At 35.8% G+C, this 24254-nt stretch overlaps 1 protein-coding gene and 1 long non-coding RNA gene across 6 annotated transcripts in view; one reads left to right on the top strand and one right to left on the bottom strand.

Annotated features, from left to right (window-relative positions):
* Positions 1-679: 679 nt before the first annotated feature.
* Positions 680-4222, bottom strand: LOC101837139 (enhancer of rudimentary homolog). The gene is made up of 2 exons (XM_040754452.1): positions 3791-4222; positions 680-843 (listed from the first exon to the last, which is right to left on the bottom strand). Exon 1 carries the CDS (start codon positions 4145-4147, stop codon positions 3833-3835), a length of 315 nt encoding a protein of 104 aa, XP_040610386.1. The 5' UTR covers positions 4148-4222; the 3' UTR covers positions 680-843; positions 3791-3832.
* The window catches only part of LOC121143196, a 114337-nt gene continuing 94241 nt past the window's right edge, over positions 4159-24254 (top strand). For all 5 annotated transcript variants that reach the window (XR_005880362.1, XR_005880363.1, XR_005880360.1 and 2 more), the window contains exons 1-2: positions 4159-4289; positions 5696-5797. This is a non-coding gene — a long non-coding RNA (uncharacterized LOC121143196). The remainder of the gene's footprint in view (positions 4290-5695; positions 5798-24254) is intronic.

The raw sequence follows: 24254 nt of genomic DNA, 5'->3' as shown, positions 1-24254 counted from the left end.
CTTGTGGTACCTCATTTTTTTCCTTTATTCAGTCTGTCTGCATTCCCACTTCTACAGCTGAGCTTAATACATACAATCATTCCAAGCTTCCTATGGAACTCTAAGATGATAGCCTTCAACTTGCTAGAATCCACTCTTTCCTTACTTATCTCAAGGCAAAATCCAAAATCCAATGATGATGAACATAAATACAAGTAATAGGTGATGGGTAAAAGGTAAAGAAGGATGAAAAGATGTAATATCAATATTCTTCTAGCATGCAAATCATATAGCATATCTGCTGTTGGTTAATCCTTCTGTAGGCTGTGAATATGTGTTGCTCTCATTCATTACTAAAGAAGCTGGTTTGGACTGTAGCCATGCAGAATAAAGCCGGGCAGAAAGGGTAGAAACAGGGGGAGACGCCAGCCAGCCACTGGAGGAACAAGATGTACTAGAGCACAAGGAAAGCCATGAGAAACATGGCAATACATAGATTAATAGAAACTGGTTAGTTTAAATGTAAGAGCAGTTAGTAATAAGCCTGATATAATGGGTCAAACATTTATATTTAATAAAATCCTCTGTGTGGTAACTTGGGAAGCAGCTGCCAGAAATCTTAAAACAGGTGGGTGGGAGACAGTGATACCTCCATTTGCACATTTCTAAAACTTAAAGCAACTTAACATGATTCTTTTACTATGATTTGTTTTGAATTTTATTGGTAGGTGACAACACAGACTTCAAGGCCATATATTTTCAAAGCTCATGTGAAGAAAAATAATTTGCAGGTTAGGTGTAGCCTTCCATGGGAAATAGCTCGTTGCTACAGCTTACTCTTGCGTCTTTGATCACGAATCTTCCCTGTGGGTCAATAAAACAATATATATATATATATATATATATGTATATATGTATATATATATTCAGGAAAACATATCAAAAGAAACATACATTGGTACACACTTTATCATATATATTTTTCTCACATTATACTTCAAACTTCCCCTTGAAGAAGGCTTGGGCAACCTATGGGGCCCTGAGCAGTGGATCAGTGGCTATCCCTGGAATACAAACAGTCATCGTGTGCCCATATCAAAAAGAGGGATGCTCTCTCAGCCTGGACTCTTAGGGGAGTGCCTGGACCCTACTCTGAAAGAAATGACAGACTCTAGATATCCCCTATGTGGAAGGAATTGGCAATAGGGTGGGAGGCTGGGGGGGATGGGGGAGCAGGAGGAGGGGAGGGAGATGGAACTGGGATTGACATGTAAAACAAGCTATTTAAAATTAAAGTAAAAAAATTTTTAAAACTTCCCCATTTTCTAAATTATTTTATTATGTATATACAGCACTGCTTGTTTATATCATTGCTATTCTAAACTAATCATGTTACAACACAGATGCAGAGTTTTATGTTTTATATTATTGAACTTTGCATATGTATTTGCTGTGTTTAAATGCTCACATATATTCAGGTACATGTGTGCATGCGTGCACATGCTACTTGGTGCTACTGTTCAGGGACCATGTAACATGGCTATATTAACAAACTGTCCTCTGTCCTTGGCCTACAACTTGCCAAACAGGTATTACTGCTGGCTAGTGAGTGCCAAGGAGACTCCTGTGGTTATTTGTATATACCTATATGGTTGTTCTTTATAAACAAATGATTGTTTGTGCACTATTTTGATTCTTTGTCATTGCAGTCTTTTCAGCCTAGACAGTTAATATTGTAGCTTTCACAAGTGCTATCTTTCATTTTGTTTATCAGGAATTTGAATTTGGAAAGATAATGACAAAATATTACCTGGCAGACATTCATTTGCCAGTTATCCTCCTGTTGTTGCTTAGTTTGAGTTATACACAGTGCTTCCTGTTCTACTTATCCAAAAGCACAAGAAGATCTTATAGTACATGAAAACTACAGTGGGCAGTACTGAATTTTATATATTATTCTTCCTTTAAAGGGTATTGTTTATATAAGTCAAAGGGATAGTCATGTAGATTAGTTGGTAGGGTGTTTGACGAGCATGAGAAAACTCTGGGTTAAGTCCTCAGTATCACATAAGGCAGGAATGGGTGGAGACTTGTAATCCCACCACATGGGTGCTAAGGAGAAGAGGACATGAAGTTCAAGGTTCATTAACAGCTACAAAGCAACTTTGAGGTAAACCCTGGCTATATGAGATCATCTCTTGAAACATCTTAATTTGGGGGCAATGAGACAGTTCAGTTAGTTAAGGCACCTGTTGCTAAGCCTGAACACCCAAGTTAAATCCCTGGAGTCCACTAAATGGTAAGAACTGACCCTTTTAATTGTTCTCTTTTCCCCACAAGCCCATCACGGGATGCATGTGCCTACACATATGTACAAACAAAAAACTAAAATGAAATGTTAAAAAGTAACAATATCAATTTAAATGATTCACAAACGAAGGTGACATGTGTATTTATATACTAGTTAGATTTCAGAATTACATCAGTGGAAACAATCCAAGTGATACACAGAAACCAAAGCAGGTCACTGAATGCCTCATTTCAGTGTCCAGCAGCATAATCCATATCTAGATTTAATAGTATCCTATGGACACCATTATTTACAAATAGAAAAATAGCCACTTGCCCAACCATAAAATACTTATACATAATAGATGAGTACAGTAAAAGAATGATGAGGAAGAAATAATTTGTCTTCATTTAATTATTAAAGATATGCATTTGAACAATCTGTGTTCTGTGAGATTTACTTTCCTATTTGCAAAACGGGGGCTGAAGGCAATAACAGTTCCTTGGGGTTGCTGCAGCTATCACAGAAGTCAGTCATCAGAAAGTTATCTTTATTTGCTTCAAACTGTTAGCTAATTTAATTAGCACTAGAGAGGTCATATTCTAATGTGCTTCACATCCACATTCGTTTGCATCCCCACTTAGATGTAGGAGAGAGAAGTCATTCACTAATCATAAGGTTATTATACAATCTTGTTTATGATGAAAAGAGACAAACGTTAATCAGTCAATTAAAAAATGTCAGAAATTGAGAAGTGCAACACATTTCTGCTGATCCAAAGATGCGTAAAATTAAGGGAATGCAGGGTTAGATACATGACCAGAAATAATAATGATAATTAAATTCATTGTTCTCTTTTGGCCATGTATGTATGGACTGAAAATGTATTTATTAGATTTCATTTATACTTATTAAAATAGAATCAAAGTGGAATATAAAATCATGTGTATTTTATGATATGAATCTGAAACTCACCTCTCCGTGCTCATAGCTGCTAGTGATGTTTGGCACCTATGTGCTGAGTATGGATCACCGGTTGCTGACTTTCTACATTATACCTTGAGCATCCCCAGCTCCTGCCTAGACATTTTGCTTCCTTCTATTTATGAGGTGATTGGTCCCAGTGTCTTCCTTCTGATGCCATCCTATTCTGCCTCACCAGGAGCATAACTAATTGAGTTAAGTCACCGTGAGAGAATTCTCCAAAATCGGATGCTTAAACGAATCTTTCCTGATGCCCCTGCCATCCTGTTTAAACTTATTTTCACTGCGTAATCTGGAGAGCCTCATATATCAGTGTCACCTCCCTCGTTACCTCAAACAGTTGGCATAGTGAATGTCATAAAGCAGACGTGAACCATTTCCATCTATAGCATCATAAAACTATGTTAAAGATTAAAATCAGTGAAAAGGGGAATGAAGTTTTCAGAGTAAAAAGAGGCCCATATCTCATCCATCACATAACAGAAAGAAGAAAAAATAGGGTATGGTTCAAAGTGATCCCCACCAAACCACACACACCTGTCGTCCAAGCCAGCCCTAGCCCCAGAAGCTTCCAAATCACTATGACCCAGCTGGGTATGCCTGCTGAGTAAGGAGCACGTAGATTCTCTCTTTGATCCACTCTCGGCTGTACGGCTTGTAAGTCTGGGTATCTTCTCGGAACACGAGGCAGCTGAGGTCCACCAGACGGTCGATAAACTCAAACAACTGACTGATGCCGTACGTGATGGATTGGCTGAAGGGGTTCATTCGCTTCAGGTGTTCTTCAAACATCTTACAGATGCCTTCCATGCATTCATTCACAGATTCGTATTCGGCATATGTCCGGCCTTCAGGCCTCTGAGTAGGCTGCACCAGCAGCTTGATGGGAGTCATCTCAAGCCACTGTAGTGAGGCCTGCACCGTGTGACCACGAACTCATCAGCAACGCCCCTAACAGTCAGTCTCGTGAGAGCTGCTGCAACAGCTCTGCGCATGTCCTGCATCCCTTCACGCAGGCGGTGGCAGCATCGGAAGGGTAAGGCTTTCAATGCATCTCATTGTAAGTGGTTCCATGTACTCAAATGTGACTGTTTAGTCCAACTATGTGCTTGGCGTTCTTGAGAGACATCTCTTTAAGGAAAGATATTGGTTCAATGTACATGTTTTTATTTAAATAACCTTTGACAAATCCATTTGAGGAGGAAGTCATTTAAAGACATATATGCAAAGTGAAAGTAGAGAAGCAAAGTCCATATTTACATCCTTTCTTTTCCACCTATTTTAGCAACAACAAGAGCTTATTCAACTTTGTTTGAAGTCCTCATTAACTTCATTTAATTGTTAATATTGTTTCATAAATATTTGCATACTATTCTTTCTTAAGGCTGTATGCCCTATTTCAAAGTATGTGTTAATGCGCTATTCTCCTGTGCAAAGAATGTGAGGTTGTCTTTAATACAGGGTAATTCACAAATTTCACTCTTTTACTTTTTCTAAGAGATTTAATAAGAAGAATAAATTAGAAAACTCTCCAGTGATAACAAAAGAAAGCTATTTTTATGCTCTGTAGATTGCAAGAACATTACATATTGTTAAACTGTACCATAAAAGGAGGCAGTATCTGCTAGCTACATCTATTGAAGGAATGTTTTAATTTACAATAAAATACGGAACTGGGGCAAATAAGATTCTATCAATTAACATCACCTTAAAACCACTTTATAAAGAGAATGCCATCATTTCAAACACATGTTTTCTAAAATTGGCTGAGATGAATGCACGAGCACCATCAATGGGCCCCGCAATAAAGAGAAGCAGATCCTATTAGTGACAAATCATAGCAAGGGAGGGGGACAAAGAGATATTGATGTTTCATGCAGCGCTTTCACTTTTATAAGGCAAAATTATATAAATGGGTTTTCAATATGTGTTAAGTTAAACAAAAGTATATATGGAGATGGTTAAATTACTCTTGTTGTGAGAGGATCTAAAAGGAATTAGGCACTTGAGGGAGAGGACATCACAGTTTATTCTGAGCTCCAGTGACTGAGTTGATTGGACTTACTCACTGACTCAGACCTGCTCAAGTTTTCCATTCTCCTTTCTATACTATGAGTTCTAGAATCATCTACATCCCATAATTCAGGTGTGGCCCAAGTTGTAGGATTTCCAGCAGCACAACCTGGATGTTCTGAATGAGGTTAACTTAGTTGTTGACAGCTGCTACCTTGGTCACCTCTGTATTTCTTTTTACCCGGGTTCCTTAAAGAAGTAAGAACAGTGATAAGCAAGTGGGCTGCAAATAAAATACACCCATGGAGGAAGTGACCCAGTGAAAACAAAGAGAAAACTAAAACATGGATGCACAGAGTGTATCATAATGAGTGTAAAAGAGAAAGCTGCCACATTCACAGGCCCACTTCCCTCGAATATGTTTTGCAGGTCATTTTTGATGTTAATGTGTCCCTTCAACATTGCCCGGAGTATATGAGCATGGCCTGAGAACACAGGGTGCTGGTGGCTATGATTGTGGCAACGATGGAGGTGAGATCTGCATTGAAGGCCACTGCTTAGAGCCCTGAACTTTTCTTTGTTACACAAGATGAAGATTTAACAAAAAATACTACTAAGATATTCAACATAGTTTTATGAAAATGTTTTCATAAGAGCTTACAGTCTACTCAGCTGCTTTGTTTTCCTGTCAGGTAATTTTTTTTTGATAACTCCTTATTTTCAAAATCCTAAGCATGTCCCAGTGTCTCCCTCTTCCGACTGCTGCAGTTACCATGTCTGCCTCTGCTGTCATGCTCACTGCACTAAACCCCTGACACTGTAAGCAAGCTCCAGTTAAATGTTTTCCTTTGTATGAGTTGCTGGGTCATCTGTCTCTTCATAGCAATACAAAACTAAGTAAGACATCTTATGTTTTTCTGGCTTACAAGCACAGTCCATAAAACAGTGAATTCAAAGCAGGGAGAAACTGAAATGACTAAAGAAAGAGAGAACAATGTGTGCCTACACACAGTTCTTTTCCATATTTATACAGTCCAGGATCCCACACAATAAATGGTGCCCCTACAGTGGATGTTTCTTCCTATCTCAATTGAAATAATCAATATTGTCCCCCAATGTCTTGTTCAGAGGGCCAACTCCTGGGTGATTCTAGACTCTGTCACATTAACAGTTAAAACCAATCACATCTGTCACACACTTCTTTTTTAAGATTTATTTATTTAGTATATATGTAGTGATTTATCTGCATACATGCCTGTATGCCTAAAGAAGGCATCAGATCTCATTACAGATGGTTGTGAGCCAACATGTAGTTGCTGGGAATTGAACTCAGGACCTCTAGAAGAACAGACAGTGCTCTTAAACTCTGAGCCATCACATTTCTATCATGATATAATTTTCAACACATACCCAAAGTGAGGAAGTCAATTTACCCTAACCCGAAATCTCTAAAACTATAACCAAATAATATTTTAATCTGTAAGTATCTTGAATATTTTGTTACATGAACAGGAAGCAGACTAGCACAGGGCTTCAAGCTCACCTACTTTCTGGCTTGTTGTTCTTCTGGATAATCTTTATTTTTCCCATGGAGTCTAGCCATGTTTTCACCCCTAAAATGGAATAGGTAAAAGTGGAAGTATAGATCATCAAAGCGTGTAGTTGGAAAGGTGAAATAGTGAATCTGTTTTCAAACAGCAGCCATGGTGTAACATAGAGCAGAATAAAACACAGTGAACTTTAAAATGTGTGAGCATTGGAACTTTAAACATTCATCCCTTAAGACAATTGAACTTATTAGAATATGCTAAACTGAGATAACTTTTCTATCTTACTTGTCTTTAGTGTTTCTGTGTTTCTAAACTTGATTTAAAATACATTACACTGCAAACTGTTAACTTAAGAAACCTTGAAATTGCTGCATCTCACTGATTCCATCCTTCCCAACATGTTTACTAGTAATGTCTTTTTCCAAATGACCATCTGACATACCCTCGATGTATCACAGCATACATTAATCACTTCTATATTTGATTATCTAAAGGACCAAGATTCAGGAGCTCCAAAATTTATACACACAGAAGTTATTTTATGAATTTGAAAAATAAACACTTCAAAAAATGATATTTTTAGATGATAATATATATTGTATCTTTGCATTGTGAAAATACACTAAATTGGTGTTGGAAGGTATAAGCATTTACAAATCTTGGTGTCAGTTGGCTATAGCAAAAGTTGTGGAGTCAAACCAAAACTACCTGGATGTATATGAATTGTTAATATTCTTTTTAGTATGCTGAGGGAAAAATTTTAAATAAAATTTAATACTAAACATTGTGAGTGTAGTATAATTGTCCTTTTAAAATATCTAAAATAATGGCTTTATTAATATCTAAAGAGTATTTGTCTATCTCCAATGAAAATTTGTGTTTAGACAGAAAAAATCTGTTTTAGGCACTGAAAGATCCAATATGAAGTTAATCTAAGTGCATTATCAAAGGTGTGAAGATGAGTGTTCTTGTCTTTGTCTTGATGTTGTTTTCCTTGTTGCCTATACACAAGAAGGCACAGAAATGAATCATTAAAATATTTAAATTTAATTTTAATTTTAAACCTCAGTATTTTGTTACTTTGCAAATTAATCTTACAGAGATTATTTTGCCAAACTCAAAATCTACTTTTAGGTATATGATATTTTTCTTAGTTAAAACAAGTATAACATAGTCACCCCTCTCCTCTTTTAAACATCACCCATATTTCCAGCACTTTTTTTCAAATTCATGGCCTCTTTAATATTTCCACATAAACGTTATCTCTTTCTCATTCTCTCTGTTTAAGAATATGAATAGAAACAAAAATATAGCTTACTGGGTCTGTTTAATGTTGCTTGTATGCTTTTTGGGATGACCGATTGGGATAAATTAACTATTAAAGGTGCTCGTATATGCAGAAGACTAATTGTCCATCTCTGAGAACTATATTTGCTCTTCATCTATAAGTGTAGCATCCCTGTTGTATCTAGAAACAGAGTCTTGCAAAAGTTTTTTTTTGTCTTCCATTTTATTGATTGATTGTGTGTATGTGTGTGTGTGTGTGTGTGTGTGTGTGTCTGTATGCAAGAGACACAGAGAGCGGTACATGTGTGCGTTGACATACCTATGGAAATCATAGGCTAGCTTAAATACATTGGTTCTCTAACACATTTCTTCCAGGAATTCAAATCAGTTCATTAGGCCTGTTGACAATGTCTTTACCCTTGGAGCTATCCCATTGACCAAGAATTCTACCTATAACTATTTGACTATATATTACTGACTGAAAATTTAATAACTGAATATATGTCCTTCAAGTTATATGGAAAATAATCTTTGGTATAGGGTTTAAATTATTTACTGGTAGTAATCTACACAGCCATTGGCATTTACCAGCATATTTAAAATATTCAATGATACGAAAAAAATTTCAAGGAAGATACTTATGTGATTTGCATAAATGCATACATATTCATAAAGTTCAAGAAGTAATACAAGAAACATATCAGTGCAAACTATGTGTTATTGAGATTGTTTTGCATTCTCACACTATATAACACTATTCTCAGTAAATTTCTATAGCCCTGGAAAATCAGCTTACCTTTCAAGGATGCTGATTTTATCAAATTTAACTAACTTCTTATCAATTTATATCCTCTTAACTGTGATCAGAACTCATGTTAATGATGCCTGGACCATAAGCCTGTGGGCTCCTTAGGAGAGACAATGAATAGCAACTAGAGATTAAAGAACAAGAACCATGTATTTATGGTGACTGGAGTAGTAATCATTACTGTTATAGTCCCTGTGCAGAAGCCGATGAAAATATGTACCAAGATAGTAGATAATGTCAGAAAGAGACATATGAGGAAAGCAAAATCTGTCTGTGTTAAGCATTATAGACTCTCCTTCATTAGACCCTCTACTAAGGATCACAAATCCACCTCCATCAGACCATCCACTAAGTATCACAGACACTCCTCCATCAGATCTTCTACTAAGTATCACAGACACTCTTCCATCAGAACTTCCATAAATGTGTTCAGAGTTTGTGATAAACGATCATGACACGAATATTATCACATACTGCCATTTCATTTTATTTCATTTAATCTCTCTCTAAATAACAATGCCAAGAGATTAGAGAAAAAAGCTACCCAACAAGAGTTGGTGTGCTCTTAAGGAAAAAGTGGATACAGGTATAGGAAAGGCCCCGATCTTCATGCAGTAGAGAGTTCTTTTGTCACTTAGAAGATATTTTGTAGATGCTCATGAGATTTGTCTTCATACCTTGAAGGATTACAAAATAAACATGGGTATATAAACATGAACCATTCATTATGATTTGACCTTATGGGAGTTTACACCAGTGTTTCACAAACTATTAAATAAAAATACTGTTTTGGGGTATAGCCAGTTCATTGAGACCTGAGTTAGATCCCCTGATCCGATGTAGGAGAAAAGCCAGGTTTAAGGTACATGTATGTAATTCCAGTGCTAGGGAGCCAGAGATAGTTTAATCCCTGTTGTTCACTGTGTAGGAAATAAACACACTTAAGGAACTCCATGCCAATGAAAGACAAGGTCCTATCAACAAGATGAATGTCTCATGAAGAGAACAGCCAAGGTTGACCTCACATAAATGCATATTTATGGACATGAAGCTGCTTGCACACATGCATATATATTCATACATTCTTAAACACACATGCACTCTAATAAACATAAAACCTATATAAAAATGTGCCCTCATATCTGAAAAAGTAACTATACATTTAAATTGAGAGATGGTAAAATATGAAGGGGAATCAACTGGAATTTGAACCATAGAATTAATCACATTAAACATAAAAGTATGTGATTATATTTACATAATAAATGCTGCTAACATCTGCTTTTGAAGAAGGAAGGTAGAAAAACATCAAGGACCCACTCTATTACAAGTGCTGTACTTGGCTTGTTATTTGTTTGTGGTGTTTGATTGTTCATTGGCATAATTGAGAGATTATTTTATGTGTTGCAGAGATGAAAATATCTTACAACTAAAAGTTTGAGCTACATAAAATTTCTTTCTGTAAAATTTGCATGCACAGAATATTTTTAAGTAGGGCATGGTAAGATAACTCAGTGGTTAAGAGCACTGATTGTTCCCTCAGAGGACCCAGGTTCAATTCAGAGCACTCACAATCTGTAATTTCAGTTTCAAGGTATCTGACACTCTTCTTCTTTGCTTGTTTAGACTCCCCGTACATGGTACACAGTCATACACACAGGCAAAGTACCCACACACTTAAAAATAAAGATGAATACATTTCCAAATAAAACAAAAGTAGATAGCATATGATGATATATTTGATCTTGAGTTTATTAAAATTATCTTGTTAAAAAAATGAAGCTCAACACTTGTGGATACATAGAAATGTATACTTTGCATAAAATATTAAAGCTGGAAGTCCTCTCTCAAATGAATGTGACACATTGAGGCTTCATTTGTGCACTGGTGACAAGATAAACCACCAATATACAAATATATGCATGTATAAATATAGATAGCCTTTCCATTACTCTATATTATTTTAGCTAAAAATGACATATTAAGCATTTGAATTTGAATTTCACAGGTGAAGGTTCCAATCACCCATGCAGCTGTCAAATTGAGAGCAGCATATGAGAAGTGGGAGATATGTACAAGTGTCAAGAAAGGGAGCATCCTTTTAAGCACCAAGATTTCACTGACAGATGGCTTGATAGCTTACTTTTTTACATTCTATGAATTCTCATAGTCTCCATAGCAAATGTATTTTAATAATGCCTCACATGTCAAATTAATTTACTGAAGTAATCAGATGATGGAAAGTAGGTTTACCAAACATTAAATGAGGAATGGAAAAGTAGTCTTCATAATCATGGACATTTCTGTAAATATACATATGGAAAAATTACACATTGGAACAAGCCACAACATAGATAACAGAATATTTGGGCTGAAATTCAAAATTAAAAATATTTTTTTCCGTTAGTTTTTTTTTAAATTTTAAATAGCTTGTTTTACATGTCAATCCCAGTTCCCTCTCCCTCCCCTCCTCCCACACTCCCCTTCCACCCTCCCTCCCACCCTATTGCCACATACTTCCACATAGGGGATGTCTAGAGTCTATCATTTTACTCTTGGTAGGGTCAAGGCACTCCCCTAAGAGTCCAGGCTGAGAGAGCATCTCTCTTTGTGCTATAGGCACATGAAGACAGATTGTATACCAGGAATAGACACTGATCCACAGCTCAGAGCCCCATAGGTTGTCCAGGCCTTCTCACTGACACTCACATTTGGGGGGGTCCAGATATATGAGCTGACAAAGCCAGAAATGGGAGTTTTGAAAACTAAACAGTCTTTCAAATTTCCCATGTAGGAAAAATTAGAATAAATGATATAAACTCTCTCTTTTGCGGGAGGTAGAGTTAAATTTCTACTACCCTGCTCCCTCATAAGCTCCTAGTGATTTGCTTTCAAAAATCTCAAACATAGTGTAAGGAACAGGGAAAATCATCAATATATAAGAAAGAAAACCTAAAAACATGATGCTAGTTAAGTGGTATTATTATCCACACGGTTGAGGTATATGGCTGTCCTGTGGCCAGTGATAAGCTGAGGTTATGAGGGGACTTCACATTGTGACATACTTGCACCAAGCCCATTGCCTCTGTGAAAAGATGGGTTCAACTGCACACTCTCAACACTTTGTGAAAAAAAGATTCAGACATTATTCCTGATTCAAAAAAGATACGTTAGTTAGTTCAAGCAAATATAGTGAAGTGGCTTAGACCAAACATTGAAATGATTATAATATAGACAAACACATGCACACACACCTACATCATATATGTACATACATACATACATATAGCCAAGCCAAAACAAAGACCCTCTTGTGAAATCCAAATAATGTCTGACAGTATACTGTACCAACATTAATCTCTTACCTTTGAAAAATGTATGATGATTAAGATATTAAAATGAGGAAGACATTATGAGATAACTTTTAAGAGTATATTTGAAAAAAGTAGATTTATAATTATACCCCAATAAAATTAGCTGAAAAAGAAAAACTGAGACCTCTGAATATTTTGTTTCATGAGTAACCATATTGTCTTGTTTGTTTTTGTATATGTAAATCTGTCTTCAAGTATTTATATATATTTATATGCATATGGACACACTTTTGGGTGCAGGTACATGTACACCAATGCATGTAAAAGCTAGTAGCTTAATGACTCTTTGTTCGTTAGCATTTTCCACCTTATTTAGAGAACCTGCATCTCCATAATTTTGCAGATTTAGCCAGTTGTAGTTAGATTTAGCCTGTTTACTCTAGGAATCCCCTGTTCTCCTTACTAGGCACTGGGATTGTAGACAAGCTATTCCCCTACCTGGCGTTTGGGTAGATGCTGCAGATTGAGCATCCTTTCCTGTTGCTTCCTGCCAAGTGCTTTATATGCTGAGGCATCACCACACATGACGTTTTAATTAAAACACTAATAACATGAACTGTCTGAGATGCTTAATACTGTTAATTAACTTGTTTTATCATGGGTTTGCTACATATTTAGTGAAATATTATATTAACCACAGATGTTTCTATGAGAAAGTGGTTTGTTGTGTTTGATACCTATATTGGTAGACTGTCCCTCCTAGTACGGATAATATTTATCCAGACACTCAAAGGCCTTAAAATGAACAGACTCATCCTCCCCAACTAAGCAACACTGTCAGTGCTCTAGAAGCTCTGGTTTGCTCCTTCCCTTCATACTTTCTATAGATCTTGGAGCCTTCAGGTGTCTTATTGGTGTGAATAAATCCTTTACACAAACCACTTAAATCACACATATCTTCTTAGCAGTTCCACTGAGAATCTTAATGTGGAGTTTAAATATGGCTCTCATGTGGTAAATCTCTCTATTGAGAATTAGCAAAATAAACCAACTGTGAGTATTATTTAGGAAATTTTAGGTACTTTAATATGGGATTTTTAAATAAAATCCACCATTTGTATTAGTGGTAGAGTTATTTAGTTTACAGTGTTATTATTATTATGAAAATTACATAAAATCATTTAGGGGTAAAGTATAATGTCAAAATCACTTTGGAAAATTAATTATACTGGTGAAAATACAAATGGTTTTAAATTTAATAAAGACAGTTTTTGTAGTAATAGTTCCACATTTTCTCTCTAATTACTTCTCCAAGATATTAAACTAGCATAATGAAAGCAAACCACAGCTAGTTAGCACAGCTTCGGATCTGCAATATAAATCCAAAGCCAAAGGCCATTATATACATTTAGCTTCCCAAAATAATAAGTTATTGGTGCCCATTGTAGGTGTAGATATATTACTGTATGAAATGAAAAGGTTTCATATTTGTAACTTTAGTTTCATTTGAGGTTTCTATTTTAAGGTACTATAAGCAGAATTTACTTTAACTGTTAATGAAGATTATCTGTAGAATTAAAATTCATTTGAACAAGACAAGGTTAGGGACTAAAGAGAATGTTTAATATAATTACTTGAGATTGAAAATAGGGTAAATTTAAAAGAGTTCAAATGGAGCCTGTTAATGTTTGTTGACAAAAGCTCCCTTGGTAGAAAAAATATTAGTTTTCTATACCCTCAGCAATTAGCTAAACTGGTAACAAAAATCCACTATCATTGTTATTTTAATTTGTTTTTTAAACTAATTCCTTGCAAAGCTAGTAGGGTCCTCATTGACTTAAAACTAATGATTGCCCTATTTCAAACTCCAGAGTGTTAGTATATCAGCTGTGACACTAGGTTTTGCTACTATTAATCTCATTCATTTTGCAATCATTTTATCAACAAAGCAAATGTGCCCAACACTTTGCATATATATATGTATGTATGTATGTATGTATGTATGTATGTATATATAGCCAAGACAGTGTTTCTCTATTTAGCTTTGGAGCATATCCTGGCACTTGATCTGCAGGCCATACTGGACTCAAACTCACAGAGATCTACCTGCATGTGTCTTACAATGCTGGGATTAAAGACTTGCAGCACCATAGCCAGACTCTGTTTTATATTGTTGCATCAATAGAATTCAAAGTATATTTTGATATTTATCATACAAATAAGAAAATTATAAATATAACTCAGTCTCACTGTGCAATTTCTTCTAATTTGGTCCACTGAATTCTCTTTCAGTGCTCTCTGTCTGACATAGACCTGTCATTTTGTAAGAATGTTACCCTTTTGTGATGCGTTTGTTACAGATTATAGATATATAAGTAGATAGTTCAACGATGGATGATAAATATAAGAGATAGATGATGCATAGATAATAAATGGATACATAGATGATAGAGCAATTCATGATAAGTTACAGATAAGTATGTACTTAGATTATTAACAAATTACACCTTTTTCTGTATTGAAGAATTGTTAGTAATTGACCCACATACACAAGGAGATGGAAATGTTTCCGCTTGTGAAGTCTGGGCTGTGAAAAATGACTTTCTTCCAAGGACTACAATATGGAATCATTGTCTGTGTTGACCTGAAGTTATTATTAACAATGATAAATTATGATGGTAATATGTGTTCTCACTATGAGTTGACAAGGATGACATTTTGTCTCTGAAATCTTCCTCCGAGAGGCTACAACCTTAATAAAAAGAAAAGCATTAGAAGAATGTAAATGAAAAGATATTCTAGAAAATATCACAGCATTCTTTCTTCAAATATTGAAGGTCATAAATATCAAGAAAACTATGAGACTATTTTTAGAAATAAAAATCTAATGACACTGACAGCCATCTGTGATGTATGTGAAACACGACTGTGTAAGAGAATAGATTAATAACAATAATTTCTTAATATCATTTGCTAATAAGCACAAGCATATCATACTAATATAAGAAGTTTTTAAGAGGAAACAGTGCAAGACTTCATAATAATTACCTTTATTTTTTGATTTTATGTAAAGCAAAGTTATCCTAGTTTATTTTTTCAAAAAATTTAAATTTTTTTCTGTTATAGTATAATATATGCCCCCCTCTCACTCCTCCCTCCAAACTTTTCTATATTCTTTCAAATTCATCCTCCCTTTTCACATTAATTGTAATTGCTTGCATACATGTATGTGCACATATATTCCCAAATATAAATTCCTCAGTATGCATAAAGTTAATTGTATATATTTTTTCAGAGCTGACCATCTGCTACTGAACATCCAGTTCATATGCTCTACCTTAAGACGGCAACTGCTCCTCCCATATTTTTCTAAATTTCTTAGAGTCTTCGTATAGGGTTGAGTTCCCATGGATTTTCCTCGTCTCCTCTGGCATGTCCGTTGCTCTCACCTGATCTCAAAACTCTGACAACTTTTCATCCTCCTATTTCACAATGTTCCCAGAGCCTTGGAAGCAGAACTGTTTTGTAGATGTTTCCACTGAGACTGAACTCTATAACTGCATTTTGACTGATTGTGCTTTTCTCTACCACATTCATGAGGCAATGCGGTGGGTTTATGAAATTTCAAACTCCATTTCTAATGACATACATCTTTTTACAAATACACACTTTCCAATCTTTCCCAAACAGTTCCACACAGATTGGGGACCAGTAATTCAAATATAGGACCCTATGGGATGTGTTAGCCTATAAAAAACACAGAGGCATTAACAATGTCCTGCTTATTTTTAAAACTAAAGGTGTTATAGATCATCAAATAGAAAAGGAAGTATACCACCACATAGAAAAGATATTAAATACAACCTTTAGTAAAGATGGGACTAATCAATGGGTGTGAACTTACTGGTATTGGAGAGAATATCTTTAACAAAGGGATGACTAGCCTGTAGAGAGAGCCAATGATATCACACTGAAATGAGAGGAAAGACAGTGATGGGGTAATGACACTCAGATAGTATAAGTTATCCCTAAAGTGCATGAAAGGAACTTTCCTTATATACCTAAAAATGACTTTTCACTTCTTTTCCTGTCTCCACTTCCAGAGAACTAACATTACTGCTATATCCCAGTACTCCTGGGCTTCCTACATGCTAGGCAATCACTCTACCTAAGGAGAAAACTACATCACCAAATCCTTTTACCATTGGGTCACAAACAATAGCATAAGGGATACATGGGTAAATATGTCCTTGTATATGCATTTTAGGAATTAAGATGTAATGAAGTAATCACTACAGTCCTCCTCTAAAATAGGAACAGATTAGCAGAGGGATATCAAGGCTTGTTTTATTGTTACTTCTGTTCTTCTTTCTTTGTGTATGGGCTTTTGAAGTTAGCATCAAGTAGACAAACGCATTGCTAAGGAGCATTACAACATCAGAGGGTGATGTAAGAATGAAGATTTTTATAAACACTCTCAAGAGAACAAGACAAGTCAACCAGGACACAACCCAGTGTATCTGGAAAAGGCAATTTAAATTGAGGAATTGCCTACATCACATTGGCCTGTGGCCACTCTGTGTGAGATTGTCATGATGGATGAGCCTTGTCAGAGTGCCCTACCCACTGTGGATAGTGACATCTCCATGCAGGTTGTCATGACCTGTACAGTAGACCTAGCTGAGCATGAACCAGTCAGTAGGTGCGGTAGAAATTAATGTTCCCCCATGGATTATGCTTGAGTTTCTGCCCAATTCCCCTCAGTAATGGGTAATGACCTTGAAATTCAAGACAAATAAACTCTTTCCACAAGTTTCTTTGTCTTATACTGTTTATTATGGCACAGAAAACAAACTAGAACAGTTATTTCTCATATTGGTATGAAATATAAATATATAACATTATATAAATATATAAGATATATAGCTTGCATATTAGCTTATAATCTTTCTATGTTACATTTTATATATACATATATATATATAACAAAATTAAAGTATACATCTTCTAATACATATTATATACATACATACAAACATACATACATACATACATATATACAACATAGGAAGAGGGATTTACTTTGGCTTAAATTCTGAGGTATAATCCATAATGGCATTGAAACATAATGCAGGGAAACCCCAGTGTTAGGATTTTGAGGTAGCTAATCAAATGGCATCTACAGTGAAGTAGCAGAGTAGGATGAATGCCAGTGCTCATCTCCCTTTATCTTTTCTATAGAGTTCAAAATCTGAAGCCAAAATAAAATGCAACCCAGAGTGAGTAGTTCTCCCCATCTCAATATAATCAAACAATCTCCTGTAAGTGTCCAGAAGAGAAATTCCCAGATGAGCCACGATCTAACTAAATTGAAAATTCAGATTATCAATCATACCTACCAAGGATTTAGTTACACACAGTCATTAATACTCTGCAAATATTAAGTGGAAGATTCCATAATTGAAATATTCATACATGTTATCTCTCATTCTTGTAAAAGACTGAGAGTAGTCAATATCAACTTACTTTGTTACCTGGGACAGGAGTCATCCCTTTGTTAGACATACACTATATGTTAAATAATTATTAGCTACTTGGTTACCAGCTCAGTTTTCATGATCATGATCATGACCATGTTCCTATCATGTTAAAAATCCAATCTAGACCAGGATTGGATAAAAAGTTACAAATTTTATATCAAGGTAAATAAAGTAAACCCAATTTACTTACACAGACAGTGACTTACTTCAAGGGACCAGAGAGAGACAATATTTATAGCAAAAAATGATAGTGAACACCTAAGACACAGTGGAGCTTTCTCAGTGGAAAGGGAGTTGAGTACTATGTATGCAAGCAAACATATCTGGTGTTCAAGTGTGTAAAGCTTACTTTTGATTTATTTTAAGAATTGCAGTGGATGTTTACATTCAGATGATAACGCAAAAGGGGAAATGATTGCTTTAAGGTATACTGAGAATACAAAATTGCTGGTCAAATAAATGACAAAATAGAAAAAAAACTGAAGGATGGTTTTAGCATGACAGGATATCTGTCACCTACATTAGTTATAATGATTATATAAGTGAGGTATATTGATACTGTATACATTCAGCATGTCTGCAACTATAAATGTGTAAGTATTCACAAAGGAAAAAATTTAAACTTATAAATTTAAACTTAAAAAATTTATATATACCTAGAAATATAACTCTAGAAAATATGTGGGCTATAAAGACGCATGCTAAAACTAAGTACATAAACATCAAAATTAATAGAGTGACTATAATCCTTACAGAATGAAACTGGTTTTCAAAATGACATTTAAGTAAAGAAAAATTGAAATAATCACTGATTGGGGTAGTGGAAATATCTTTAAGGAGCATATTTCTAACAGTAATCACTCAGAAGAAAGAAATAACTGTGCTAATAGTGTCATAAGTGTATAGACATACAAATTTACAAGGCTAAAATATTTGTGATTAATCGTGTTAGTTCATTCATAATATCTGTAAAAATCATCGGACAGAGAGACAAAAATGATGCACTGAAATGTGAGTTTGACACAAGGACATAAGTGGTGTAAGAGTACTCTTTTCCCACTCTTCAGGAGTATGGTAATGAGAGAACAGACTGGGACCAGGTCAAGTTTAAGTCAAATCATTTCCCACTTTTATAAATGTTGTTTAGTTATTATTCTTTTCTTGATTATGGTAGAATATTCCTGGAAATTTTCTTATAATATGCAGGTAAATCTATAGATTAGGAAATAGGGCTGAGAAGTTGGGTGACTCTCAAGTGATGAGTGCAGAAGCATAAAGATCTGAGTTTTCATCACCAGTACTCAAAAAAAAATTCTATTTGTTTTGTAGTTAGTTCACCTATAACCCCAGTGTCTGAGAAACAGGGACATGTGGCTCCATGGAGCTCAATACCCTGCAAGTCTTGCCAATCAGTAAGCTCCATCAAAAGACATTGTCTCAAAATATATGGTAGAAAAATGAATGAGGAATACATCCAGTGTTCACACTGGATGGGCCTTTATACACACACAGAGATATGCATGCATGTCCTTGTGCACATGCGCATACACAAGCATGCACAGGCCCATGCACAAGTGCACAAAAACACATACTCACACACACAGACACACAGACACACACACAACACCCACACATACAAAATAAAGGTAAACAATCACATTCACAGGTAATAAAAGACCTTATATTGTTATTTTTAGAAGCAGAGAAAGAAGATAAACTCCAAGATAACAAAGTGTAAAGTAATGAGATCTATAATTAAGCAGCTTCTCATATTGGGGAGAGAAAGCTGATTAGTTTCTAGAATATAGAACCTGCTCAGTAACTTTAGAAGTCAGAAAAGAAAAGGAGCCATTGCAAAGGCAACTGACTGCTTTCTTCTGTACCAGTGTGCCTGTTAGTGCCTGTTATTTTTGTATGCCCTTTGTTTGTTTTTCATTTTGTATACTGGTTTTAGTAATGCTACACTTACCATTTGGTAAATATCCATCACAGCATGTGTATTTACATAGTGTGGAGATAAGTAGAGAATTCCCATTACATCCTGCAAGGCAAAATGAAAGGTCACGTACATGAGTAAAGAACTATACGCACACTGAGGTGTCTGAACATGACTGAAGGTTAGTCCGAGGCAATGCTGAAGGTTCTACAATCAATACAAAGTAGTGAACTATTTTATTAGTTTCTATACCTGTCAAGCGGTCAAGCAATGGATAAGCAGCAGCCTTTTGAAGAGACAATCCTATAGTTGATTGTCGTATATAAAGCAGTAAATCCAGTATGGAGAGAGTGAGCCCAGATGGAATTAGATTTACACAGACTAAAAAGGAATGATTGGTAGAATCAGTTCTTCACAACCCTAGGGATAAAACCCAGGAATAAGATTCCTGAATATTCCGTATTTTGGGAATTGAGTGTAAACTGAAGTCAAGCAGGTTTGTCAACTGTAGTTGTATAAGAGTGAGCAAGATGGAAAGTTCTAGACCAAGTGAGAGTGAAGATACACTCAGGAAATGGCCTATCAGAAGCTTCCTGAAGTATGCCACTTACAGAAAAATAATTTTATGACAGTTGTCTTGACTATGTAATCTGTTTCAATTCAGAGCATAGTGTTGGTCATTCCATAAGAACTGTGTGGTTCTTCCTTACATGGCCAACTTGGTGGAGAGCATGGTGGCCAGGGTTCAGTAGTCTATTCATTTATCCTTAAATCAAACATATATATTTGAGAATTCTTATTACATGACTATCTGCAAAGACCCGTGATTTTACATAGATAAGAATATGTGGTATTTTTGTACATATTAAGCAAGATACTGACATGCTTTCATTTCTTTCAGGCATAATTACCTACTAAATTGCCTATGGTATGACAATTTTTTATTAAAAGAATGAGTGTACTGCGTCCTTTGTCAATGTAGAGTGATCAAATCTTGGCATTAATGACTCACATCAATGCATTAAATCACCTCTTCAGGGCTTTAGTAAAATGAATGGCTGAAAATGAGAACAAAAAGATATGTGTGCAGAAAGAACTACTAATCAAAATTATTCAGAATTCATTTAAGATAGAAGTGCAGAATAGCTTAAAATGAATGCACAGCTCAATGCACAGGTAAATGAGAATGAAGAGAGAGGCACATTCTATACAAAATATATAAAATAAAGCATATATGCACTTTATATACATTTTGTTAATTTCTTTTGAAAAAATTCTATACTTTATTTTTACTATTTTAAAATTAAAATTCTTAAGTTATTATTAAACTCTTAATTGCCTTTATATCCTTCCCATTACTAAATGAAAATAAAATACAGAATCTTTTGATTTCATCTATTTTCTATACTAAAAGAAATAAAGAAAATTTGGGCACCTGTTTCTATACACACAATACACCTAAATATATTCTGTATATAACCTAATTTAACTAGCAGATTATAAGTTTTCCATGTAGAGATTAACAGCTGCTATTTGTAACATGAGAGTTACTTCCACCCTTGTGAAGGTTAGTCTTGTCAACCAGAGAGGATTTGGAAGCAGTCCCCTAGGAGACACACCTCTGTTCTGTAAGATTATTTACAAATGCATTTACCTGAGGTGGGTAAGCTTACTTTGAATGTAAGCTGCATCAAACAGTGTGCTTCAGCCTCACCATTCATCTCTACTTCCTGATTGTGGACACAGTGTGACCCACTGCCTCATGCTCACCACAGCAATACTTTCCTGCTACGAAGGTCAGTACCCCTAAATTACAAGCCAAAAATAAACCTTTCCTACCACAAGTTGTTTTTGTTACAGCAAAGAGAGAATAACAATTAATGTAATCGCAACCATTGTAGCAGTTCTGAAGCAGACCTGTGAAGAACATACAGAATCAGAGTCCCGATTCAACATCAGAACCAGCTACCTGCAAATGTCTTCTCATAAATATTTGTGAACTCATTACACATAAGCTCATCCAAGGACATATTTCTTTGCACTTTGTAGCATGTGACTGAATGAGAATCACTCTAGAATCTGAGTTTGAATTTAATTAAAAAACTCAAGGCTTCAAGCACTCTTTTTTATTTTTTCTTTCTGGACCTGAGGACCAAACCCAGAGCCTTGTGCTTGCTAGGCAAATGCTCTACCAATAAGATAAATTCCCAATCCCAGTGAGTGAAACTTGGTTTTTGTTGTTGTAACTTTGTTGTTTGTTTGTTTTTTTTCATTTGTTTTGTTTATTTGAGACAGGATTGCTCTGAATTTTTTGGAGCCTGTCCTGGAACTCACTGTGTAGACCAGGCTGAACTCGAGTGCTTCTGAGTGCTGAGATTAAAGGCATGTACCATCAACACCCTGCTAGACAGAGAGAGGGAGAAGAAGAGGGTAGAGGAGGATATGAAGAAGTAGGAAAGTTGATTTGGGGGAAGAATAGAGAGCAAGATGAGAGATACCATAATAGAGGGAATCATTATAGATTTGAGGAGAGGTCTTGCATGAGTGAGATTTCCAGAGATCTACAAGGATGACACCAACTGGCAATCTAAGCAATACCCTCCCCCAATAATGAGATTGATGACTACCTTCTATGCCATCCTAAAGCCTTCATCCAGTGGTTGAAGGAAACAGAGATAGATACTCACAGCTAAATACTGAAAAGAACTCCTGGAACCCAGTAGCAGAAAGGGAGGAAAGATGAGCAAAGACATTAGGGCCTGGTTGGTAAGACTTACAGAAACATCTGACCTCTGAACAAGGGGGAGCACATGGACCCCAAACTGATGGCTGAGAGGTCAGCATGGGACTGATCCAGACCCCCTACATTTTGGTGTAATTGAGGAGGCCTCGGCAATCTATGGGACCTCGGGTAGTAGATCAGTATTTATCCTTGGCATTCTACATGGAGGAATGATCTCTCAGCCTGGACATTAGGGGGAGAGGGAGCTAGATGATATGACATACTTTGTATATACCACATGGAGAGCATCCCCCTCCCTGGGAAGTCAAGTGGGGATTGGGTAGGGAGATTGGGTGGTGGGAGGGGACCAGAGAAAGAGGGGGAGGGAGAGGGAGCTGGAATTGACACATGAAGCAAGCTTGTTTCTAATTTAAATAAAAATAGAGACAGGAAAACCAAAACATAACAAAACCTCAACTTAAATATGTCTTTATATTTTCTACAAACTTCAAGGTTTTCTAGCATGAGCCTCTATTCTAACAGGTATAAGTAAGTTAATTTTTCACTCCCTAAGATCTCCCTGAGTCTCATAGAAATAATGTTTCCTTAGTGGGATGTCTGTATCTTACTCATGAACCTGGGTTTCTAGGGGAGATGTTTTGGGTTCTAGTTTCATTCTCATATAGTTAAGGTAGGGCATTATAACACCAGTTTTGCCTAAGTGTGAAGGATGAATGAATTTGACTCCATGCATAACAATGTTCTTTTTTATTCACATGAAAGCCATTTATTTCTCCTTTCAGTTAATTGTCATCTGCCATCTCTGAAGATTGACAATTTTCAGTCTGTTTCAGGGGTATCAGAAATATTCTATGCCCTTGGGCCCCTAAAGCTCCAAATCTTCATGATAGGTAAATCTTATAATAATTTTCCTCTGAAGTGTGGAAGTTAGTTCATGGTATATCAAGTTTAGTGACCAAATATGTCTCTGAATTCATATTTTACAAAATCTGTTTGGATTTCCACAAGCTTCTCTCTTTTCAACTCTGCATAGCTGCTCCTCCAAAAATAAAGCTGCTAATTGTAGGAGAAACCCCTAAGACTCATGAAGCTGAGTTTTATAATAGGAATGTACAAAACTCAAGATTCCCCCAAACACAGAGGTCTCATGAGGCTTCTCCATAAGTTCACAAAATCTGGAAACTATCTATGGGACAGGGACTTAAGATTTGCTGGACTTCTATAGTTTTCAGGGATGTCCAGGGACAGGGTGTGGCTGCCATGATTCCTCACTAATGCAGGTATGAGCTTCTCAGTAATTTTCAGAGATAGGCAGGTGTGTGTGTGTGTGTGTGTGTGTGTGTGTGCACGTGCGCACGTGTGCACGCGCACATCTGCTTGAGTATATGTGCACCAAATGTGTGTAGGTACCTACAGGAACCAGAGGAACTCCAGTTATGTTGTGATGCTAGGGACTGAAGCTGGGTATACTCCAAGTCCTGTATGTTCTAATAAACAATTTCTCTAGTCACTTTTCTGTAATTTTAATGTTAAAGGTTTATTTATTAGTTGAAGAGTGAGGATTCAATGCGCATCAATATCCAAATAAAATCTAATACTGTAAATAAAGTGAATCATGTGATTAATATAAGTCACATACACATAAAGCTCTCCTAAACTGTCCAACTATGTAGGACATTAAATTTTATATAAATAAACATAAGTGGATATTTGACAAACTTGTGTCTGTAGTTCATCTTTAACATTGTGTTCAACTTGGGTACAGTTTACCCAAAGGGTTACTGAAAGAATCAAATAAACAAGCAAAGAA

This window comes from Mesocricetus auratus, unplaced genomic scaffold, assembly GCF_017639785.1.
Source record: "Mesocricetus auratus isolate SY011 unplaced genomic scaffold, BCM_Maur_2.0 Super-Scaffold_100011, whole genome shotgun sequence".
In the NCBI taxonomy this organism is placed as follows: Eukaryota; Metazoa; Chordata; class Mammalia; order Rodentia; family Cricetidae; genus Mesocricetus; species Mesocricetus auratus.
This window is presented reverse-complemented; position numbering and strand designations above follow the sequence as displayed.

What these genes read in the sequence shown, in the direction of transcription:
- LOC101837139 (XM_040754452.1), bottom strand. Translation starts at nt 4,147, where the DNA reads ATGACTCCCATCAAGCTGCTGGTGCAGCCTACTCAGAGGCCTGAAGGC.